Genomic DNA, 23,926 nt, shown 5'->3' on the forward strand with positions numbered 1-23,926 from the left:
TCCAAAGAATCAAAAGTTTCCTAAAGCTCGCATCACGAGGCCTACCAGATCTCAATCTAGTAGTGTTTTTAAATTTGTAGAGCCTAAATGTCAGACAGCATTTTATCAAAAGTGCTATATCATCAGATGCATACGCGTATGGAAAGTTGTTGCTGATGAACTGAACCTACGCATGAACGCCCTGGATGATTTTAAACAGGCAATGGTAGAGTATTATAAAACCGCCTTAAGTAATTACGACTGTGAAAATCCCCGCACTTTTAATTTTAAGTCTGTCTGTCTTAAATGTAATAAGTGTCGTAGTCTTTCCCAGCCTGTCTCGTATTGCTTATGTATTTTACGTATTCTTATATTTTTAAATTTTCTGGGCCAGCAGTAACTGGCTCACGCTGTAGCGGAATCCCTGCCACTTTTTCTTTCCTACTTTGTTTGATTACCTGAATGTATTTATATTATGTTGGCGAAGCTAATAAAAAAATTCCTACCCTGATGTAAGGAAAACTGTGCGCTCTCTATGCCTAACATGATACGTGCCAAATAGAGTATGAGAGACAAAATGCTGTAACATAACTATTCGTACATGATGTAAGGAAATCTGTATGCTCCTTACCCCTAACATTCTGCGTGCCGAATAGAACATGAGAGAAAAAATACTGGAACTTAACTTTTCCTACCCTGATGTAAAGAAAACTGTACGCTCTTTACCCCTAACATGATGGGTCACGAATAGAGTAAGTAGTGATATAGGGATGAAATTAAGCCTTGTTGGTGCCTTTCCCTGCCTTCTATATGCCTTCCCTTTATTTTTATGCATAGGTGTCTTCCTGCATAATAAATTAGTGCCTTCAGGGCTTAAATCAGAGTGCGGGGGTATTTTTCATCAGAGCTTTCTCTGGTTGTTACGCCATGCTAACGAGCCCCAAAAAGGGCGAAACAGCTGTCTATGGCTACAATCCCGCTCTGTTTTGAGGTCTTTCGGTGTCGTGTCGATGTCTTGCAAAGTTAATTTTCACGTAGTACTATCAGCATTGCAGTATTCTGTTTGTAGAATTTCATATCATAATGTCTACTTGTCATTTTTGCTGATCAGGTACTTTATAGATCCTACGTTCTTCGGCATATTCGTTTGCGGTCTTTTCCACTCCTTTGTGGTTAATGTTTTTCCTTCCTGCATATTAATTATGTGACTGGTCAGTGTCTAGCTAGCTAGGTAAAAATGCATTCCTCCATACTAATAAGTGCCTTCCATATGCAATGAGCGTCTCTCTTCTACAATAGGCATATCAGTTTTGCCTAGGCATGCCCAGTCTCTTCTAACCCTGATTGGGTAATGTAAAATCTGTTATGTGTTCAAAATAAAGGTGGGCAGTGTTAGAAAGCGCTATCGTTCTTGCAATCGCTTTGCCAAGTTCGAGTTATCCGAGTTCGAAATAATCGCGGAAAAATGACGGAAGAGTGGAGTGAAATCTGAGGGAAATTTAGTGGCGGATCCAGGGGGGCCCGCCCCCCCCCCCCCCCCCCTCCTTATTTTTAGACCAAACTGAGGCCCGAAGGACAGAAAAATTTGTTTTTTTGAGACCGGCCCCCTACCTCATCTAAGGGTCTGGATGACCGGGCCCCCTCATTATCTCAAGGTCTGGATCCGGTACTGATATTGGACTTAGTTCGTTCGGCTGTATATAAAGAACAACAGCAGAACTAAAACTCGATGGAATCGCCCTGAAACGGCCAAAAATGCAAAGAAATCAGCATAAATTTAGACAAGGAGACAAGGTAAGAAAGTCTCATAAATCTCAATACAAACCCTTAACATTTCTGTTAAGCAACAACCATTCTCATTAGTGAGCTTGGGGTACCCGTGGTCAAGTGTAAATAACCTAAACGCAGGTCTAGGCCGCTTTAATTTGATCTTGTTCATGTCTTGGTCACCCTATTTATGGTCCCCTCTTAAATTTTATGTCACATTTCTAATACCTTTTTTCAAGGAGAATGAGTCTCCGCTGAGACCTTGCCTCAGCGCTTCCTTTCTATCCATTTTTTTAAATAATATTAATAACACTGAAGCAACACTCACTTTTCTCGCATTTTAAGCAACTGCAAGTATGATAAGAGTCAACAATTTTTTGAAACGGATTTAACTATAAAAGTTAACGTTGAAAAAGAACGACGTTTCGACTGTCCGACGGTCCTTTTTAAGTTCAGGCTAAGAAGTAATTATAGACTTATGAGATACTGACTAAAAGTAGGCAGTATCTCATAAGTCCATTCACAATTGTACATAAGAAAATGCTAACCTTTACTTCTTATCCTGAACTTGAAAATAACCGTCGGAGGGTCGAAACGTCTTTTCTTTTTAACGTTAGCAAGTATGATATACCTGAAAAATGGCTTAAGAAATTCTAATCCTTCGTTTTTCCCTCTGTTGCTCTATTGAAGCTGGTAGAAGATGTAAAAGTCAGTTTAAAATAAGCAAGGATGTCAAAAATAATCTAACAGCTTGATAAATAAATGTCACTCAGTTATAGTTTTGGTGCTTAAGAACAATGTAAATAACTAAAGATGTGATATTCAAATTTTAGCCAGGTGAATCCATAACAAAAATGATTTTTCAGTCACGTGTCACATTGGGTTGGGGGGAAAAAGAAGAGTTCTCTCAATAGCGAAAGTATTCTTTTCAAAGCATTTTTCGTTAGACATTCTCCCTGAAAACGCCATTCTGAAATTTCTAAATTGCTTCCATTTTCACTGTAAATATTTTTGCCGACGAAATGAGTCATGGCCAAAAGTATTTTCTGCCGTTAAAGCGGTGGCTACGCATTATTGGGTTTACAACACCACGACACACAACATAAACCCTTCAGACACTAACGCAATAGCTCCTCAAATTGAGGCGTCTTCTCTCCCCCTTCCCCCTCGGTGCAGTGTTGACGTTATGTATTCAAGTTTTAATTCAACACAATCAACACTGCTTGGGGGAGAGGGGGACAGCAGAAATAGCCCCTTATAACAACATCCCCAAGCTTTTTTAAGAGGTAGAATATGAGTTAAGTTAGCAAAGTGCGTCTTTGTGCCTAATTTCCTCAAGTGTCCCAAGACGTTTTGACCAGGGTTGTAGTTTCAACTGTTTTTAACTGTTTATTGGTTGTTGATGTACTTTCAAATTTTAGGGATAATCTCTCTTGGTTATTGCAAGGTACGTCAGTTAACGGATATTTGAAAATCAAGATATAATTTGTGGTATCACAAAGATTGATCATGACTCCTGTATCGCGAGTTCAAAGAGGCCTAGATCAACAATCCAGCCGTAGAATGTACAACCGTCGCAGCCGCATTAACCACAAACTCAAAAATATTTGGAACATATTTTCCACGGTTAACTCCTTTTACAAATAACGGTTAAATTGTTAATACTTTTTACGCCTATCGACTAAATTTTTGGTCGTAATTCTACCCGTAACGGTAAACCCCCTTGAGCCCTTGGAGGTAGGAATGTATTGTGTCAAATGTGCCACCAATTTTTGCTAAAGGAGAGAGAATTTTTGTTTTTTAATAGTCTACTAATGATACGTAATACAATCAAGAAAACATGTTAGCAAAATAAAAACCTAAACAAAGATCAGGGGCAACCAGCTTCTTTTTTTTTCTGTACAATAACTGTTCGAAGGAGCTCATATTGCTTAGAAATTTCTAAAGCTTGAGAAAAGCTAAAAATTTCTGGATAACCATTCCATCCGTCTAAAATATTCGGAGGTTTTTCTGATAGCTTAACTACGATTTTCGGAGGTTGTGTTATTCACATTTTAATGCCAAGATATTGCGGTTATTGTTAAAAAAGGTCTTCTAAAAAATTTCGGTATAAAGACAAAACGTCCCCTATAATTTTGTAATGAAACCGATACAAGGCTACTTCATGTCCTTAAACTTTCGAGCGGACCCATAACTGTTAGTAGCTTACACTTTCGGATGAGACGAAAAAGCCACCTTGGACTTTCGTGACAACCAAAGTTCTCTTAAGACATCCGAACAGATAATAGTTTTTAGAGCAACTCCAAATTAACCAAACAGGCTTCCAAAGCACAGAAAAAACGATTTGAGATACTTCTGGCGTGTTTGGAAACATTCCGTCGTTGGGTGCTCCTGAAAGATATATGACCATTGCAGTCGAGTAATCGCAATTTAACCCATGATCTCGAATCCCGTTGAAGCACTGAAATTGTATTCGGGCTTAATTGGTAATAGCTAAAATTACCCTTAGAGCTGCGACAGTATCTTCATTTAGATTTGCATTTCCGCAGTTCACATCATCTTCTTTCTGTTTAAGACAGAAAACCCAAACTCAGAAAAAAATGTTAACAGTACAAAGTAACAGTGAGTAACATCAGTTTGTGCCTCGTTCGCTTTTAAAAGCTGAGAAATGGTTCGGTAGCCGTTCTCGTAGTAGACATGTGAAATTTTGAGCAAGAGCAGCTTAGCGGGGCCAGCTTCCAATAAATCAGTCCCAGTCAACTATGTATGAGGTTTGTCAAGTGTAAAACCTGAAGTTGGTCTGACCATGGTTAATAAATTAGAATGGTTATGAAGCCCGTCAGATTCCTTTGTTATATGTCAAGTTTGTTCAATACCATTCCTATTTTTTTTATCTTACTGAAAAAAAAAACGTGGCATTAATTTATTCGGCCACAATTTGTGAACAAAACATAAAGGATTTTAACTTCAGGGAGCTCCCAACATAAATTCCAGCACGGTAGCATTTATCTTTGCGTTTGCAAACTGTTTTTCCTATTCTCCGTAAAATCGGCAAAATCAACCGCTTTGCATTCCAGCAGCTATCTTGGATGCCTTTTGCATCTTAGCGCTCCCTCCACCCACCACTATAAGCCCCGACTACCTCAACACATATGAAAAAAGATGGCCGCCCGAACCTGTAAGCGCTCGATCCTGACGGTTTCACGAAAAAACAGTGCCGACAGTGAACAATCTATGACGTTTGCTAGCCGTCTTTAAAAACTAGTCTCCTCTACAAATTACGGTCTGACCAAGCAAAAACAACGCCGTTCTGCTAACAAGGACTGATCGAGAACTACACGCCAGTTTCTATTATGGTTCCTGTGTCGTTTGATTGGCAAGTCTCCAGAATTGGTTCTTCAGTGTCCGCCATTGCCTCGTTGTTTGACTTCTCCTCTGAACTACTGACCGCGGAATAACACGATCTCTTAGCCAGATACCTCAAGACAAGATGGCGAATCACCTCTCGTCTCTGAGAAAACAAAAAAATGAAAACTGTATGCGGCTATGGTGATGATTGCCAGATTAAACTTGCACTCAGTCAGCATTGATTTCAGACTTTTAATGTGTATGACTTTCAGACGAAAATAACATTGCGTTTAACGGTGGATTTCCCCTGTTGCAATTTTTTTACATGCGTACTCACGTAAAATTTAAGCCTGTAAATAAAACAGAGGCAATTTATGGAAGGTGGAGCTAAACGTAAAAGCTGAGCGAGGTTCAACTTTTACGTTTACCGCGACCTTTTATAACTTGCCTCTAATTTATTTACCCACGTAAAATTTTAAGGTGGATTTCACGTGTGTAAGCACGTAAATTTTATGCGCGTAAAAAGATAGAGGCAATATATGAAGTGTAACCTCGCTCAACTTTCCATACGTTGTACGCGCGTAAATAAATTAGAAATCCATCCTAAGACCCTGTCCACACGTATCCAGATATTTTTGAAAATGGATATTTTTATCTTCGTTTCAGTCTCGCGTCCACACTAAACGACGTTTTTGAGCACCAAAAACTTACGTTTTCGAAATAGAGTGGGGTGTGTATGAAAACGCCTGCTTGTCGATTTTATGTGATGTGGACGGACAAAAAGTGAGGTTTTGGAATGCGATGATGTTATACATCATACAGGGCATGACCTGCAAGGGATGCTATCATATTTCCACCGTTTTGGCGTTTCGTGTGGACGGGCGAAAATTTAAGCTTTCTTTACCTCCTGCTCGCAAATCCTTTCCTCTTTTGAAACAGTCCTATTGACAGGCTTTCTCTTAAACAACTTTTCCAAAAACACCTGCAGTTACAGAAAAAAAATAAATAAAACAGTTCCCACTGGTAAGATAGGCGTAAATACCTTGTCCAATTGGACGACCGCTAGTGATATTTTGGGTGGCCATGCATTTCAGTTTTGGAGGTGAGTCTCAAGATCTCCAATAAACTCATTCAAGGATGTACAAATCTTCAATATCTACTTCGTGAATCTGAGTATAACGCTCTAAAAAATTCACTACTAACTTCTGTTTGTAGATTACGTCCAGGAATTTCTGGAGTTTTCTATCTACTGTCACTGCTGTGTTAATTGACCTCAGCGAAATGGTGTTGCATTCAATGTATGGGCTGATGTTCCGGGCAAACTCCGGGCTGCTGAAAAACGTTTTTTTTTTTTCAAAAAACTGGAGATCTCAGTCTTCTTGTCTTTATCATATATAGCGTTTGCTATATTAAAAAAAAACAAAGTCTCAAAATGCGTGTGTTAGAAGTGCTTAAATTTATGACCCTCGTGAATTTCTTAACACAAATTTTATAATTAAATATAATTAAAGGTGCCCTTTAGAAGCGAAGCTTCCTTTCATAGGCCATTATAGGAAGTACTCCGAAGGGACCGCACAATTTGTAGCCAATGCGTGGAGAGATGGCTGTTGTATAGAGCTGCCTATTAGCATCCACAAAAGTGGCACTATACTTTGTAATGATCAACTGAAAATCTCACTCAAAGAGTTTCAGCCACACAATAGTCGACAAAATCAGTTAAGGCCCTTTACCCTTGTGGCGTTTTGACCACTTCAAGTGGGGAAAAGGAAGCCTGTACAAAAATCTTAACTTTGAAAGAAGGGGCCGGGGAGGTGAGAGGTGCAGAAAGTACCTTATTTGAGTACAGTGTCTCTTCAATTTTGTCACCGATTGTAGCCAGGTGGTGTGCGCACTACGATCGCGATGCATTGTGGAATCAAAATTTTCAAGATGGCGGCGAAGGTCGAGAAATTTCGCAGGTTATATGCTTTACTTTTCAATAGATACAGTTCTTTCCTTAGATCGTTTTCCTAGATTTCATTAGCTAATATTTGTTTAGATTTTTTCTGTGAAGAAAAACAAATCAATATTCTTCATTTCAATCTAAAACGTGGAGCCCGAAGATTCCTCCTGTAAGAGCATGAAATTTGAACCCGGTTTTTAAGAAGCTACAATTTCCATTATATTGCCCGTGGAAAGTAGGAGATAGTTGTAAGTGTTTCTACAAACCTTGTTCTACGCTAATTTCTTATCGCTCCCCAACGCGCCCCACGTTTTGTGACACTTTTTCCGAATTGAAACCGGCATGTTTTCATGAGAAAATGTAGCCTCGCGAAGACCAATGTGACATGTTACTGGAAGTGTTACTGTTGTAATCACAAGCTGATCACAAAATAGCGGGGCAGCGGCGACTGGTTCCTCCAGACAATAGCATTAGGTGAGCATAAAATGTTCGAAATTGGTATATAAATAGGCTGATGAGTACTCAGATGTAGGAATGTCTGTTTTTGTAATAGGACTAAAAAAAGCATAATAAAATTGCAGTCATACATGTGATTCCCTTTATGCAGGTATAAAATCAGTAGGATAAGAATTACAGGTATTAAATTAAAATATGATAAGTTTGATTAAACAGTTAGGCCCTGTGCATTTTGAAACCAGCCATCCTTTATGAAAAATGGTTTTTGGGAGAATTGCAAGAATAGTGCAGTGTAGAAGAAGAGTTTCATAACATCCACCAAGCTTGCACTTAACTTTTATTCAGAGAAATATGCACATCACTCTTGAGAAAAGAAAATCATAATCTACTTCCAAGATTGGTGTGTGTTGTTGTGTGGATGTTATGACTTTGTCAGTTTCTTGCCTAGTCCCTGTTTTATTCAGTGGTGATTAGCCTCTGTAGCAGGCATTTAAAAGGAGAAGGAAAGGGGTTTTGGGCACAAGAGAAATGTGAAGAGTGCACGAGGAAGGAGGGAGTGATTTCAACATTCACCTGGTCGATGTTTATAATGCGAAAAACAGTTAGTATCCTGTATGGCAGGCATTTCCCTCCCTCCTTCCCTCACATTTCTCTTGCACCAAGACCCACTTTCCCTTTTCTTTGAAATGCCTGCCACACGTACAGGCTAAGTGATGTCATTCAATCTGTTTACCTGTTTACACTGTTTAATACATATCAAGCAATTTGCATATTTTGGTGGCTTTAGTCAAAATATAAATTGCTTGATCATTGAATGTACTTTTGATATTGGAAAACAAAGGCTGAAAAAATGGTGACAGGGAAAGGAAATAGAAAAAGTGGAACAATGAGGCAGTAAAATCGTGAGACTAAGAACATGAATTAACTAAGTAAGCCTAAAGAGATTCTTATATAAATAGTAGTTAGCACAAGTTTAGGCTATTTATGTTTTTAAATGGGTTCATATTTTCTGAAGAAGAAATGTAGCTAAGTGTATTTGTGCCCTTATTCCTTATATAAAGTCTGCATACTAAATTAGAAGTTATGTGAGAATGGACATAAAAAGAGGAATGTATTTAAATTTAAACATTGGCATTTACATTGCAGTTGGAGTGATAAGACAGCTTTGTCTCCAAAGAAGATTCTAAATGTTGATTTATCTCTGCTCAAGTGTACAGAATTTTTTCATAGATTTCAAAAATAAGAACCTGTTTCAAATTTAGGCTAAACAGGTTTTTATATAGAGGGGGCTCATCTGGCATTTTTTAGCCTAACAGGTCCTTAAAATTCAGGTTCTAAGTCAGGGGGTTTTACTGTACTACTAGGATCCACCTCTGCAATAACTGGTAACCCAAAAGCCTTCTTTACGGACAACCGCTTCATACAGACACCTGATCAAGGCTGTGCCCTAGCAGAGCCCTGTGGCCCCTGGCACCTAACTTTTGCTTTGGGTGACTAGAAAATCTCAGACTTTTCATACAAATCATATGCTGGGCAGCCTAGATTTTACAGGTTCAGAGACCTGGGCTCCTTTCAATGTTCCTTAGAGCACAGCCTTGCTCATCATTACAGACAGCTTGCTTTGTTCCCTGGAAAAAAGCCCTTAAATTTTCTCTAAATTAAGATGGACAATTTCTACGGTCCCCTCAGTGTCTGTATAACAGAGTTGACTGTGAGTATGATGAGACCTATGACACCATATTTAAATTATAAAATTGGGGTGAGGAGAAAGGAAAGGGGTCTCAAGCTATGTTGCCCCAGCCCTGATTAGAGGAGATTTGTAAACATGTATGAATTCCACATTTTGAAGAGTTTTTATAATCCAAAAAATATGTTATAACATGTGTTTGTACATACTGACACAATCATTAGAGCGGTTTTCACTTGACTGTCGTAAAACCAAAACCAAAGTAAATACACTAGCCAACCAAAGGACGTAGTAAAACCAAAACCAATCCCAATTCGACAGTCAAGTGAAAACCGCTCTAAACAAATGGTGGCTGAAGCTTTTAAAATCTATTGACTGCATCAGGCTTTGTAATCACAAATATGCCATTTTCAGTTTCAATCCAGTTATAAGACATTCTATGACTCATACCAATAGAAAATATATGGGCAAATAAAGATGCTCAATATTATATTATCTATAAAGAGGACCCAAGTTCATTGTACACAAATACTCTCCACTTTATTTACTCGTCTTCATGTGATGATAAATACAGATGTTAAGCAAAATGAAATGCAGACTTGGTGCCAACAGAGAAACAAGTCCTTGAAAAGATGACCCCCTCAACTTCGATTCTCTTGTTACAGCTAGCAAGTGAACATCTTGCAATGCTGAATGACAAAACAAAATAAGCTCACTGTGTTTAAATACCGTGGCCGGGTATTCTGAAGAAGCTCATAGTATTTTATGAGTACATGTATGTATATCACAGCCATGCATATCAGTACCTCTTAGCATTAGTTGCACTGATTTCACGGTGAATTCAAACTTTTCGGCGAACCGCGGGTCTTACCTCCAGTGCTTTTCATGATTGAAGCTTTGAACAAAGCGTTTCTGTGCCGACTTCTCGCGGTCAGTTGCAAACAGGATGCAAGTGATTACGAACAAAATACACCAGAATACAATTATCAACGGAATGAGACTGTTTTTTCCCTGAGAATTGGACAGACTTTCTTTTTCAAGAGCTTCCGGAAGAGATTCAAAGCAAAATCGTATATATCTACAGCGTAATTAACGAATATTCACTCCGCAGTCGAGATGTTCACTCCACGCCATCTTGACACAAATGATCAGATTTTGAATACCGCCCATGATGCTTAGCGATCGTAGTGCGCACACCGCCTGGATTGTAGCTAAGCTCCCCTGCCGTTGCTTACCTACTTTGTACTGTAATGTATTACTACTTTTCTGCGTCAGTTTTCTTATTGATATGTCTTGTGAGAAACTGTCCTCTCTTCGTAACTGGTTTCTACTAACATGTTGTCCAGTAGGCATAGAAAATAACGGAGCCGAAGCCTAGTGTAGAATTTCACGAATTTTAGGTACCCTACTGAACAACGTCAAAGAATTTAACTTCCATCAGCTACGGTGAGGTTCAGACTAGGATGTCGGCATCCTCTAGCCATTCGGTGGTTTCGGCTACACGAGCAGCTAAGCCGCCTAAAAAATTGGGTGTCGGCAGGGGTATTTTTGCAGAACGCCGAACGCAGAATACCGAACGCTCTATGACTCTAAAGTTTAGTGATTACGGTTAGGAAACGGAGTGAATCAAGTTTCAGGTCAGTTTTCCAGTCTAATGACCCTAAATAAAACCTGATTCACTCAGTCTCCTAACCGCTAATCACTAAACTTCAGAGTCGTTCGGCGTTCTGCATTCGCCTTTCGGAGAATGCAGAACGTCAAATTACTTTGAAATTTAGTGATTAGGGTTAGGAAACTGATCATGAACGAATCAAGTTTCAGGTCTTTAGCTCAGTTTTGCGAGTATAATGACATTACATGGAACCTGACTTGCTCGGTTTCCTAACCCTAATCGCTAAACTCAGAGTCCTTCGACGTTCTGCAAAATTACCCTGCCGATTGGGTGGTGTGGAGACTGGGCACGGGCAAATGCAGGTAGGGACACCGGCATTTATCGACATTCGGCGCCAATCATCTTGAGGGAGGATAGCGATCTCCCCCATCCAGTGCGAAGGCGATTGAGGTGTGTCCAGGTCTTGCAGTTTTTTGCGGCTTATATAGGTGGTTGACGAGGCCGATTGGCTTCGTAGATACGGACTTAAAGAAAGTAAGGACATGGGTGTGCCATTTGCTTAATTCTATTTGCAGTCTCTCCTCAACCCAAAATGTAGAACGGGTGGAAAATCCGAACACTGTTAAATATATTTCAATACTTACCAAGATGGCTACGGGACAACAAGCTTTGAACAGATGTTTCATAACCCAGAAGCCTGGAAGCAGCACATACACGATGCTTAATGGTGGCGGAATAACGCTTTTCTTGTAAATCCAATTTAACCACATTTTTGTTCGCTTGAACTTCCATTCAGTATCCAAGTTTTCCTATAAATCATAAAAGAAATAACCCACACTAAATTTTACTACGTGTTACTTAGCAAAGTGTTAGGACCAGCATCGTTAGAGCTCATAATCCCACAATAGTAGGAAAATCCAAAACGGTTTATCTGGACGGGATCCCAGTGCTCAGTTCACTATGGCAGGCAAAATGTTCACCAGGTCTCGCAGAAAGCATTTCACAAAACCCTAGTGTTTCTAATAAAAGTTGTGAAAGAAGTAAGAACGTGTACACTCGAGGTAACCAAACTCAGCCTTATCCACATTATTGGGTTAAACACCAGAGAATTCAACTGAACATGTTAAATGGAATAACCATTTCACGAATTTCAACCTCAATAATTGATCACGACAGGAAAAATGATATACAACTCACAACGATTGCATTTTAAAGAAAGCAGAACTAGTCTTTACTTACTGAAATTCGTGTGTAGGATTCATTAAGTATCGCAATCAGCATGTTAAGAGCCACAAGAACCGCTACAATGTTAAACAGGACAAATAACGTCATGCCTGTTCTCCAGATGGCACCGTAGCCATTTTCTTCAATCCTAAAATCCTCAAAGTCAATTTCGCCGAAAAGCGACCAAAAGATCACGTTTGCACTGCCATACAACCTGAAGTAGCAAGAAAAAATAATAAGCCCTTGCCATGAGATAACCCAAGAGTGGATTGTGATTAATTGAAATAAGTATGTCGTTATGCTCAGTAAACGCACCGTTGCAGCTTTTGAGGATTTTCCTCCATTGCCCCCAGTGCGAAGTATTCTTTGGCCGCGTTGTACTGAATATAAATCTTTGTGAAACTAGCAGCAAATGCCACAAAAATGAAAGCGAAATACAAAAAGAACTTTCCCACGTCAATAAGCATCTGTGAAAATGCACTGAGCAAAGGACCAACACTGGCGTTTACTTGAAAAAATGAGAAATTTTGGACAAAAGCAAAAAGGATTCCCAATGATATAAAGCTTTCGGAAGACAACATGATCGTGTACGAGCGTTTTACGGCATTGTCCTCCAGCGTCATTGACCGGAATGCGTCTGGAAGAGTTGCATAGCCAATCCACCAAATGATGTGACCGAGACAGAATAACACCACTGTGGCCACGATTAAGTAGTTCCAATGGTAAGACCAGAAGCGGGCTCTTCCTTTTTGGAGAATGTCCTTGATGATGTCTACCAATTGCCCGATGACAAATATAAGGATATACACATCTGTGAAAAGAAGACACAGGTAATGTGAGGTCTTGAATCCCGCCCAATGCAAGGGAATCCCGATTCCGGATTCCGGGAAATGTTTGCTTGTGCCAAAAAATTCGGAAGGAAACTTTGCTTGTGAAATCCGAAATACAGCTCAAGGAATCCGGAATCCTCCCACTAACGACTGGAATCCAGAATCCAAGTTCCACCGACAAAAAGTGGAATCTAGTACTTGGAATCCAGAATCCAAGGCTGTCTTAGATTCCCTTACATTGGGCGATGAATCGGCATTCACAGTGCAATTAAATCATATTATTCTCTCCCACGTCTCTTACCACTGAATGAGTAGCTGCCCAGAAAGTGACTTGTACTTGATGTGAAAGCCAGCAGAAACAGAAATGTTTGGTAGAATCCAAAGTACATAAGAACCTTCATTAAAGGAGAATGGAAAATTCTGGTCACTTTATGTTCAGGAAAAAAGCTCTCAGAAAAACACCAAATCACGGTAGTCAACGGGTACAGCAAAGACGCCAGTAACGCCAACACCAACTGCTTCCAAAGACTTTTCACCTCCTGGAAAGGCATGTTTTTGTAGACCTCTGAATTTAAAACAAGCTGACTGTAAGGATGGGCGACGAACTGGAAGGTAAAACTCTGTGGTTAGTATAGCTTTTTAAAAGGAAATTATTCCTTTTATCAAGTATTTAACTACTTACATTAATATAGCTGAGATATATCCTTTTGCAAAACTAAAACATATCAAATGGTTTTATCAACCGAGTTAATAAAGTAAATTAGCCACTGCCAAGGGACTGCAGCTTAAAAGCTGGGCAAGGCATTACGAACAATTGGCTAGATTTTCGAGTTCTTCAGAGAAAATCGACGAAGCGCTGGCGCGCTGAGACGTTAACACCTTTGCCTGAGCCAACAGCGCCTCTCCTTGACGGAGTTGACCGGCCGGCTGAGTGATTCAAAGTTTTTATATGGGAAAAGTTGGCCCAGTTAGGGGATCACCCTTCTAGCCGGGGCAACTTTTTGTTTGTAAACGGTTCGCCACCGTTTTGTAAGAAATGTATGAAAATTGGCTCGCCCAGTGTAGCTCGGGTATGTGGGTGAGCTTCATCTACCTGGGAGCCAGATATTGGATCTCTTTCTGGTGGCCATTTTAAATTAGTTCATCAACTCAGCCGAAAGAAGCAAATTAAACTAACTTACCCTTTGGGTTAAAACTTGTCCAGTCAAAACTCTGTTCGCCCTTTAAATTCGGTAATTTTTATCCCCATTTTTTTTTTTCGCATCTTTCGGACAAACGTCGAGACATTTGTATCGGCTTAAAGCAAGCAGTCTCCTGCCTCATCTCCTGAGCAGCAAACACATAATGCGAATGAAGTCATGCCAAAATAGCGCTCGTCTTTTTATCCGGGGTGTTTTGACATTACAATAGACATTCATGCAAATTGTGCTTCACACAAATGTACTATTCATTTTTAGAAACGCTATTGTCTAAGAACCCTAAATTAAAGAAATACTTTAAAACGTACCTTTTTCGTTTTGGCATGGACGGCAAATTCCAGCACGTTTAGCGAATCCGCCTCCAATTTAGAGAACATTTTGCTTTTACTCTTCGTTTCCAAAATGCATCTGATCTCTTGCATTGTGCAGCATTTGTTGAGGAGCGACATAGCAAACTCTTCACAGCCATCAGAAAGTTTAAGATATTCACTTTTAAACTCGTATTCTTGTTCGGCCATGTCACGGAGTTCCTTGCTCAGGCTACAAGCTCGAAGTATTGGATCTGACCCACGCTGCACGTCTTGCAGAAAAGACGCCGCGATAAACGAGTGGCTGGCCAGTGCGCGGTATTTATTTAAACGATATACGGCGGGACCAAGCTTCAGGCAAGGCGCTTCATTGAATTCTGTCGACAATGGGACATTTTTGGGATCACCAATGGTGAACCCATGTTCAAGAAGAAGTTTGACAATTTGAAAGTTCTCCAAACACGCGGCTAGGGCAAGTGGTGTTGCATGGGCACCATGACCTGTGACAGAAAGGATTTTGTCTGGTGATGTTTGGGGTTGTCCATTACAAAATTGAAGCAGTACTTTCACTATTCTGATTTCACCATCGCGTACTGCATTAATCAAAGCAAGCTGTAAGCTGGCCCCGTTTACCAGTAGTGCCTTGATAATCTCATCTCTGACGGTCTCATCTGTCAGATCTGCTGCTACTTGCAAAACAGTTTTACCAGAACTGTCCAGCCGGTTAAGGTCGTTGCTTTCTCTTGGGGAGCTGAGTATTCTCCTAAATTCCTCTAAATCCTCGTTCTTTATAGCCTCGTATAGATTTGGTTGTAACTTGTCAATCGGTCGGCAACCCTTAACCACTGGATATTCTGGCAGGAGAATATCTGATAGTTCCATTGGAAGCAATTCGCCAACAGAGCATACATTCACCTGTAATTCAATGAGTGGCCAAAATGGTAATGAACTTGCACGATACCTGCGTTTGTATTGTCTGGTGCGTTTTTATTGTCTCGAGTGCTTTATTGCTTGGTGTGGATTTGTGCAGTTGAAAGTAGCAATGTGTTTTACATACATATGTTAACACACTGCTGAGGGATACTGTTCAAGAGATCTAGAAAGTTGTATGAGAGATCGAGCCTTAACATGATGAATGACATTGGCAATGACAAAAAGCAGCAACATTATATAATGATATATGAAAATGATAAATATAGCCACTAGAGCAACATAGTACATCTTATGTTGTAGAAATAGGAATTGGGATAGCCTAGACTTAATGTAATTTTGATTTTTTTTTTTTAATTATTGAATAATTCAATTTCAAGCAAACAAATAGAGTTTCCATTATTATTAGTATTCAGTATTACCTGTCTGTATTAGCTCAAACTTGGCTAAAAAAATTTCAAGTGCATTTTAACCATTTGAAATCTAAGTCGAATGGAAAACAGTTAAAAGTCACTAGCTGAGGCTTAACATAGTTAATAGAGGGAATGGTTATGAAACCGGACAAAGTTCTTTGTTGTATGTTTTTGTTCTCTTTTTTGGCCTTGACCCTGCACAAAACACAATAGTTGTTTACTCCGTACTGAGGAACTAACCAATAGAAACGTGCTGGTTACGTAATTCATGCATAACGTGTGAACGCAAAACAAAAGATTGTGCAGGGTCGTGGACCTTCTAACATAAATCTTGGCATCTTTGTTTGCTCCTTTGATGTTTGCCGGGCTTCATAACCAGTCACCTCCATTAACTGTGGGCTTAACAATGACAAATATTAACGCAAAAATTAACACCTACGCTTCCATGCGTAACATGCGGCTTAATGAGAAAAAACGTAAAGATATGGTTATAAATTTTTTGAAGGATTTAGCGTAACGGTATAGTCAGTGATAGAGTATCTAGTTATAAACTCTTGTGGGTTATTATCTCTGATGACCTCTCTTGGAACGAACATTGTGACAGTATGCATAAAAAAGCTACTAAGCGATTGTTTGTGCTGCGGACCCTCAAGAGAGTTGGACTGGGCACTAACGATCTTGTGTTAGTCTACTGTATGATTGTTAGATCCATTGTTGAGTACGCCTCGCCAGTTTGGGCTGCGGTCCCTTTACATCTGGACGAGTTAATTGAGTCTGTACAGCGGAAAGCTCTCAAAATAATATTTGCCCGGGTAGACTATACGGAAGCCTTGGTCTTGGCTGGCCTGGAGTCTCTTAGTGACAGGAGAGTAGGAGCTTGTAAGCAGTTTATGTCTACTGCACGCCAAATGTCTTCCCTTAAGAACATCATCCCCTCTCCTGCCGCTATTGAGTCTCATTACAGTATAAGGGTCCAACTTCCAAGACGTCAACATGGTCATACCAGAAGAATTAACGACTTTTTAACTTATAAATTTCAGTGAATGTATGTAAATGGTTAATTGTATGTGACAATGACCTTCCCCAACAATTCAGTTATTGCTGCAAGTGGGTGAAATAAACAGAATATCTATCTATCTATCTATCTATCTATCTATCTATCTATCTATCTATCTATCTATCTATCTATCTATCTATCTAACTTCATTGCTGGCAACAGACGGTAAATTTCTCTCGCAAGAGTGACAGGATTTTGCGATGAAAGAAACAACATTTGATACGTTCAGAAATTCACCTTTTGGTCAGTCAAATCATGAAGCCCATATATAGCTAAGTGTGTGCTGAAAACATATTAAGAATCCACCATCTCTGAGCACAGGATAAGCTTAATAAGACAAAATCACCTAAACTAAACACTCACGAAGCGTTTTTAAGCTTGGCACAAAGAATTCTCATAACACGAACTCAACCACATGCCTGAATTTTGTCTGTCAACGCCTTCGGTAGATCACACAATAAATCACTTTCGCGGCAATTAGAACACTTATATGGAAAACGGTAATTGCAGTTATAGACTCAACTTTTGCAGTTGCGAAAAGAAAGCCTGAAAAAATTTAGGCTTGTACGGGATTCGAACCCTTGACCTCTGCGATACCGGTGCAGCGCTCTACCAGTTGAGCTTAGTTGAATTGGTTCGTTAGAAACCCGTGAAAGAATGATGATGTTATGAATAAGTGAAAATCATATAAGAGAACTGCGAGGTGAAGAATTATAAGAAAGAAGATCATCGCAGCTATAGATGCAACTTTTGCAGTTGCAAAAAGAAAGCCTGAACTTTTGTACTGGATTCGACTAAGTCTCTATCATTGTCAGAAATCAGCAGCAATTTCGATCTCGCCAAATAGTTTTCACTCCTAGAACTTATTTTCTGTGGCCAAAGACTTTTTACTGCACTGCCAAAAACAAAGCTCACAATATCCAGTCTTTCCGTCTCAAGCCTGGGATCAGTCTTCCCCCGTGTAGCCAATTGAGACGAATTACGAGTAGATATTAGACGCAGCAGACTTTGCCAATCGTGAGACTTGTTCCTTCAAAAGGCTTGATGATGCCTTCCGCGATACACGCGCAGGGCAGCCAAAAAAACTCTTAAGACAACCTACTACGAGAGCCGAGTTCAGTTTAATACGCGCGCTGGTTTCAAACAGACGTACAGAGAGAATTTAGATGATAATCTGACCTGGAAACCTCACATATCTATATTAGCCAGTAAATTATCAAAATCCATAGGAATCATTCATAAATCTAGGTTTTTTCTCTCAACACAGTCTCTCCGCACCTTGTACAGTTCAATGCTCAGGGGGGGGGGGGGGTGGGGGAAGGGGCACTTTAGGAATTTCTGGGTGGGGATGTGCCGCTGGGACCCTGGAACCCTTGACCTATACCAGACCTAGTTCAGCTGAATTTTGCTACCCTATACTAGAGTAAACTCCCAATATCCCCCCTATCCTAGAGTAGCTGTTTCCCCAGACTAGATAAAATCTTCAACCAACTGATCAGTTTCCTTAAAAATAATACCCTATTCTAGACCCAAACGCTCTGATTTATATACCCTATCCTAGAGTAAACTGCTTGAAAACCATACCCTTCACAGCGGCACATACCCATACAGCCCATATATGGCAGTACCCCCCCCCCCCCCCGGCGTTCAATGATACTTCCATACTTATACTATTGCAATCTAGCTTGGGGTGGCACCTATAAAGCGAACCTTCAAAGAACTGTAATCTTACAGAAACGTGCCCTAAGAAAACTGAACAACTCTACCTACGATGCCAACACTAGTTTCATGATATCCAGTCGTTTCAATTAGGTTTTTTTATGTTTTCACTCAAGAACTCTACACTCCCTTCCAAATTCAATAACCTCTTCCTAATAAACAGTCAAATCCATACTTTTAGTACCAGGAATGCCCACTCATTTCGCTTGCAACTATGCAGAACGAACACCAGACAGGTCTCAATTTTTTTCCAAGGTCCCAAGTTTTATAATTCGCTGAATTCTACTATAACTGGTTCGTCCTCTTCCGCTTCTTTTAAAAGAAAGCTTAAAGAATTCCTTCTTCCAATAGTATAGCCTCCCACGCAGACGTTCTTAGGGGTTCGTCACGCGTTCCTGCCCCACGAAAAACATTACCTACAAAACAATAACGTGTGAAAAAAAATTCTGCCTTTTGTTCAGTCTTACAAGGTAACCCCGCCGTTGCATCACGCAAAGAACAACTTTATGAGCAAATAACATCTAATCCAGCCTTTAAAGAGAGAAATATACAAAAAGCCAACGCTTATCTCCTATATTCTCGTCAGGAACAAAAATCTTTGGTCACGTATCACACTCTACAGAGCTTGTACGCACGTGTTTGGCTTGTCAACACTTTGACCACAACAGCGCCGATTGGATCTCCGATAATCTGCATGTGATCTCCAGCAGATATTTGCGAACAATGGGAAAGGAATTTATCTTTCAGTTCAGCAGGCGTTCGTTGGGCAGGAACGCGTGATGAACCCCTAAGAACGTCTGCGTGGGAAGCTATTCTTAGTACTGTACAGTACCGCAAATGATCCCCAACCGCAAATGATCCCGAGACCGCAAATGATCCCCAAAATGGACCGCAAATGATCCTCGACCGCAAGTGATCCCTAAAGTCGACCGCAAATGATCCCGTGAAAACTTGAGGAATGGAATGGATTTTATGGGACTGATTACAAAAAAGGACTGATTATAAAAAAAAAAACCTTTTTCTCTCGCCTTTTAAAGAAAAAGGGAAGGAGGACGCTACATCTCAGGTCAATTTATACAAGGCGAAAAAAAAAAAATGGAATAAATCTGAAAAGGTATGGTATTAACTGTATACTTCTTCCTTTGTCGATTGCTTCAATTTTCTTTCAAGAATGTTTCGTCTCTTGAAAAATTTAAGACAGACAGGACGTTACGCAGAAAAATTGTTTTAACGCCTAGAAGCTCAACTTTTCTACTGAGGAATACAAAGCCGGGCACCCTCTACCTAACAAGAGCTTTATTGACTTTACTGATCTTTTTGAAAGCGTGAAATTAATCAGCCAGAATATTTCATTTTGATTTTTCTCTGAACTGTTAATTTTACGTAATAAACAGCAAGACATTTGTTCGTAACTTAGGTGCCCGTTACGAAACAAGACATGATTTAACATAAACACAAGTCAAAATGCCCCCGAACTTATCAATGTCCACAGGTTTCGGTTTATTTCGAAATAGCAACTTTCTTACATCTCATGAACGTGTTGTGAATAGTTATATTAGCGTTGTTATGTATATTTATTTGTTGTGCTTTGCTGAAGACAGTTACCAGAAATCTAAACCTGGTAATGAGAAACGAAAAGCCAGGTAAGCGGTAGTTATCGCGTGACAAAACATCGTAAGAAACCGTCACATTCAGGGACCGAAAGAAAATCGCTTATGATTATTCGGATCCAGGAGGCACTTGGGAGAAAATTAAACAACCTGAAACCCTTATTTAGCGGCAATGAAGAGCACTGCATTTCAAAAGAGGAAAAAGGAAATGCTCTTGCATCAAAGGGCAAATCATGCCGACGAGAAACAACAACTACCGTAGAAAATGTGTGTCATGACCTCTCACTATGAAATAAGCAGCAGAAAAAAAATTTGCTCAGTCAAAACGTTTTCCTCAGAGGTATAATCTACCCGCCAGAGCCGGAAAAAAGTCATTGGAGCAAGCAGCATTTTAGCATGAGGTAAAAGCCGTGTGTTGCCTACCTACTTCGTTTTCACTCTTGAATGATTTTTTTCATTTAATTTTTATTCATATATTTATTTGAGAAGTAAAATTTAGCTTTTAACCTGACTTATTGTAATAATAATAAAATCGACACGATGATCAGCTAACTTGAGTCCAAGTCATTCCTATTTTTCTTTCGGGATCATTTGCGGTCGACTTTGGGGATCACTTGCGGTCGAGGATCATTTGCGGTCCATTTTGGGGATCATTTGCGGTCTCGGGATCATTTGCGGTTGGGGATCATTTGCGGTACTGTACAGTACATATTAGCTTCAGTATGGCCCTAATTATATTATTAGATTAATTAAATTAACATGTGTGTGTGTGTGAGTCCGCGGTCAAGGTTAGCCATCTTTAATAAGCCCATATTGTAATTATTATATCAAGATTAGTTTATCTTAAGTTGAGGAGATCTGAATCCTTATAAGCCTCGTGGTTTCTTTCAGGTCTCCTCGCCATTTACTTTTTCTTTAATCTCATATTATTTCCATCTTGCGTTGTAAAATTTTGTATATATGGCAAAATAAAGAAATAATGAATGAATCAGGGGGGGGGGGGGTAAGCTACTTCCCATACATTCTCTTAAATGAAATCCAAACGATGTTCTCACAACTTGCAAAGCGATCAGCAAAGGTCTTGCCAGCGGATTTGTGTAGTGATCATGCGTATTACGTCAAAATCCATAGATCAACGGTCTTGAGAAGAAACAAAAACATGGCGATCGAAGGCGGGACTGTTTCTCACGATTATATTTTGGTAATTCGCAAATTTATTGATTTTATGTCGCTTTTCAGACATAGTGTGTGGTTTTCTTTTTCTGTTAAACAATTTCCCTCTGCAGAGTTTGGAATATGCAACATATAGCTCGATCTGTACAGCTGATAAGAACCGCCGAAGAGCTAGAGTTGAGCTATCAAGCAGTGTTTTGCTGCAAACCTTAGGAAAGTTAAAGTCGCTTCAAGGTACAGAGCTTTCAGTAGTAGTTGTTATTTGTTTATTAGGATCGTTTTGAATTTTAACTTTGGATTCAAGGTGTTGACTGATCGTAATAAACGAAATGAAATGTTATGAAGTGTGAATGTTTATTCAGTTATGATTGTAGAGCTGTAAGCTCATATTTATAAAGCTCTCTGAATTACTTGCTTCCGATAAATTTGACACTTTCTCCAGTAATCTTTATCAGTATCAAGTTATCCTTACCCGGCAAAAACGATGTAACCTATAAATCGATCGAGCGCATTGTTGTTGGTTAAGATCTAACACGGTTTCCCCCGCAATTTCAGTACCGAAAGACAAATACGATATGAAAGAAAAACAAAGATGCATGATATTATTTTTTTCAATTTTTTATTTTTTCAGTAAGCATTTCTGATTTCCTCTGCCGGTCGCTTCTTGCTTCTAAAAAGTCTAAAAATATTTACTGTGGGAAAAGTACTGCAATTTTCCGCTGACCACCACGCGCGGTGACCGCTTTGCAAGTTGTGAGAACATCGTTTCTCGGTCCCAGACCTCGTCTCTCCCCCCCCCCCCCCCGCCCCTGGAATGAATAAATGAATAAATGAATGAATGAATGAATTATGGGCTGTTATGAAAAGCGTATTTTTTTTGGGGGGGGGGGTTAGGTTAATAGCCAGTGACAAACTCGTGATATAGTCTATTTAGTAAACATTCGATGGAAATAAATAAATAGAGTAACGATGAAAAATTTCTGTAGCCATGTTTAAGAGCGAATGTCTGTAAAAATCGAGCAACCGGCGGCCACGATCAAAAATTAAATTTCGCTCATATCTTGTCCATACATACTTATTAGTAAGTAACTAAGGCCTAGTTCAGACGCCGTACTTTTCATGTGCCGAACCTAACTGAATAAGTTCGACTTTGGAGCGACACTGGCGCGACATCTGATTCAGACGGCGTACCGTGTGTCGAACCTAAGTTAAGTTCGACAAAAGTTCGACAGACCCTGTCGAACTTAACGCTTTTGCCGCACCAAACTAAAACTGCCATACCAAATTGATTCAGACGCCGCTCTTTTGCCGTACTTAATTTATCAGTTAGGTTCGGCACATGAGTGGAGCGGCGTCTGAACCAGGCCTAAACGTGGTGTAGTTTGTTTTTCAAAAGGCCGCTTGGATTTGGAGAAAATCGACAAAATCAATTTTCGTGGTCGGCGACTTGACAACAACCAAAATTTGAGGCAAAATGAGGCGGTCTCAAAACTTCACTCGCACGCAAAAAGGAAGAAAGCGTGGTAACATATTCCCCGATAAATCAATTTATAAAGGGTTTTAGCCCTAGTATGGCGGTTAATCCTTATCTTAACGATAATGTGGAAGGTAAGCAATTTTATTTTAGTTTTGGTTCTTTTTCAACTCAACGAAGTTTAAATTTAGACCTAAAGTCGCGATTTAATTTTTAGGCATGTGCTACACCTTGGTTTTTCCTGAAACTCAAGCTATAAGTTAGTTAAACATTGTACTAAAACATATGTAAGAACTGGCTTGGGTAATTTAATTTGCGCTTCAGACGAACCTTCTGAACTTGAACAAATTTTGAGTGAAATATGAGACATTTGCATAATTCACCAACGGCTTGCTGTTGCCGAAAGGGATCATTGGCATTTCTTCAGAAGAATCCTGATGTATCTCTATAGTACGATAGTTAATTTGCTAACATGCAATATAAATTAACTTACCTTTATAGTTTTGGGCACTTGTTTTACTTTTTCTACTCTCGAGCTCCAAAATTCTGCTGGTGCTAAGGCATTTTGTAATTTGACCTCCAACGAGAGGTCATTGGAGATGGGCCAGGTTATTAAAATGTCACTCAAACCGAATGAGCGTTATGATCTAAATTCTTCAGGTGGTTGAACAAAATATTTCACGAGAAAAAATATGTTTTTAAGACATTTTCGGCGATTTGAAAGATGTTCTTACCATTTAATAGAATCAGTTACAACATACAGGGAGGAAGCGTGAGAAGACAAGGAGTGGTGTTGCGTGACAACGATCACCATCCTTCGAACAGAAAACAAAATTGTTTATACATTTCTTTGATGTTTCCAAAGTTATTTGTTGAATTATACAAAAACTGAAAGGTTGCATAGTCTGGCTGCCAACAGTACTTGATTTAAAAGTGTAAAGTGGTGGTCAGTTTTTCGGACACCTGCGCGTGTGATAAAAGCAATGACTATTAAGGAATTTGGAAAACATCAAAATCATACACCCTGCCAGTACACACGAACACTTCGTAGGTTTTAAACTTTGGACAAACTGGATAAATGATCTCGGAAGCGTTTTTTGTTTTGAGTGAAGAATCAATAAAAAAATCACGTTATTTCATATGTATATTTTGGGGAAGGGTTGCTCTGAATCTTACTTGGGTACTACCTAGTAAGACT

The 23,926-nt window shown here is 39.6% G+C and overlaps 2 protein-coding genes across 3 annotated transcripts in view; both read right to left on the reverse strand.

Moving 5' to 3' along the window:
• Positions 1-4,877: 4,877 nt before the first annotated feature.
• Positions 4,878-12,920, reverse strand: LOC140937658 (short transient receptor potential channel 4-like). Of its 2 annotated transcripts, XM_073387218.1 has the most exons (4): positions 12,031-12,908; positions 11,436-11,600; positions 5,999-6,076; positions 4,878-5,257 (listed from the first exon to the last, which is right to left on the reverse strand). In XM_073387218.1, the coding sequence occupies exons 1-4, from the start codon at positions 12,121-12,123 to the stop codon at positions 5,081-5,083; spliced, it is 513 nt and encodes a 170-aa protein (XP_073243319.1). In that variant the 5' UTR covers positions 12,124-12,908; the 3' UTR covers positions 4,878-5,080. The 2 variants fall into 2 exon arrangements, with proteins under 2 accessions (XP_073243319.1, XP_073243320.1); XM_073387219.1 differs by lacking the exon at positions 5,999-6,076 and having other exon boundaries at positions 12,031-12,920.
• The window catches only part of LOC140938387 (short transient receptor potential channel 4-like), a 29,009-nt gene continuing 17,400 nt past the window's right edge, over positions 12,318-23,926 (reverse strand). Inside the window, exons 8-10 of the mRNA XM_073387873.1 lie at positions 14,353-15,267; positions 13,147-13,240; positions 12,318-12,826 (exon numbers count right to left, since the gene is read on the reverse strand). Of these exons, the coding sequence (XP_073243974.1) occupies positions 12,318-12,826; positions 13,147-13,240; positions 14,353-15,267 (1,518 nt within the window). The remainder of the gene's footprint in view (positions 12,827-13,146; positions 13,241-14,352; positions 15,268-23,926) is intronic.

The sequence above is a fragment of the Porites lutea genome, chromosome 5 (assembly GCF_958299795.1).
Source record: "Porites lutea chromosome 5, jaPorLute2.1, whole genome shotgun sequence".
In the NCBI taxonomy this organism is placed as follows: Eukaryota; Metazoa; Cnidaria; class Anthozoa; order Scleractinia; family Poritidae; genus Porites; species Porites lutea.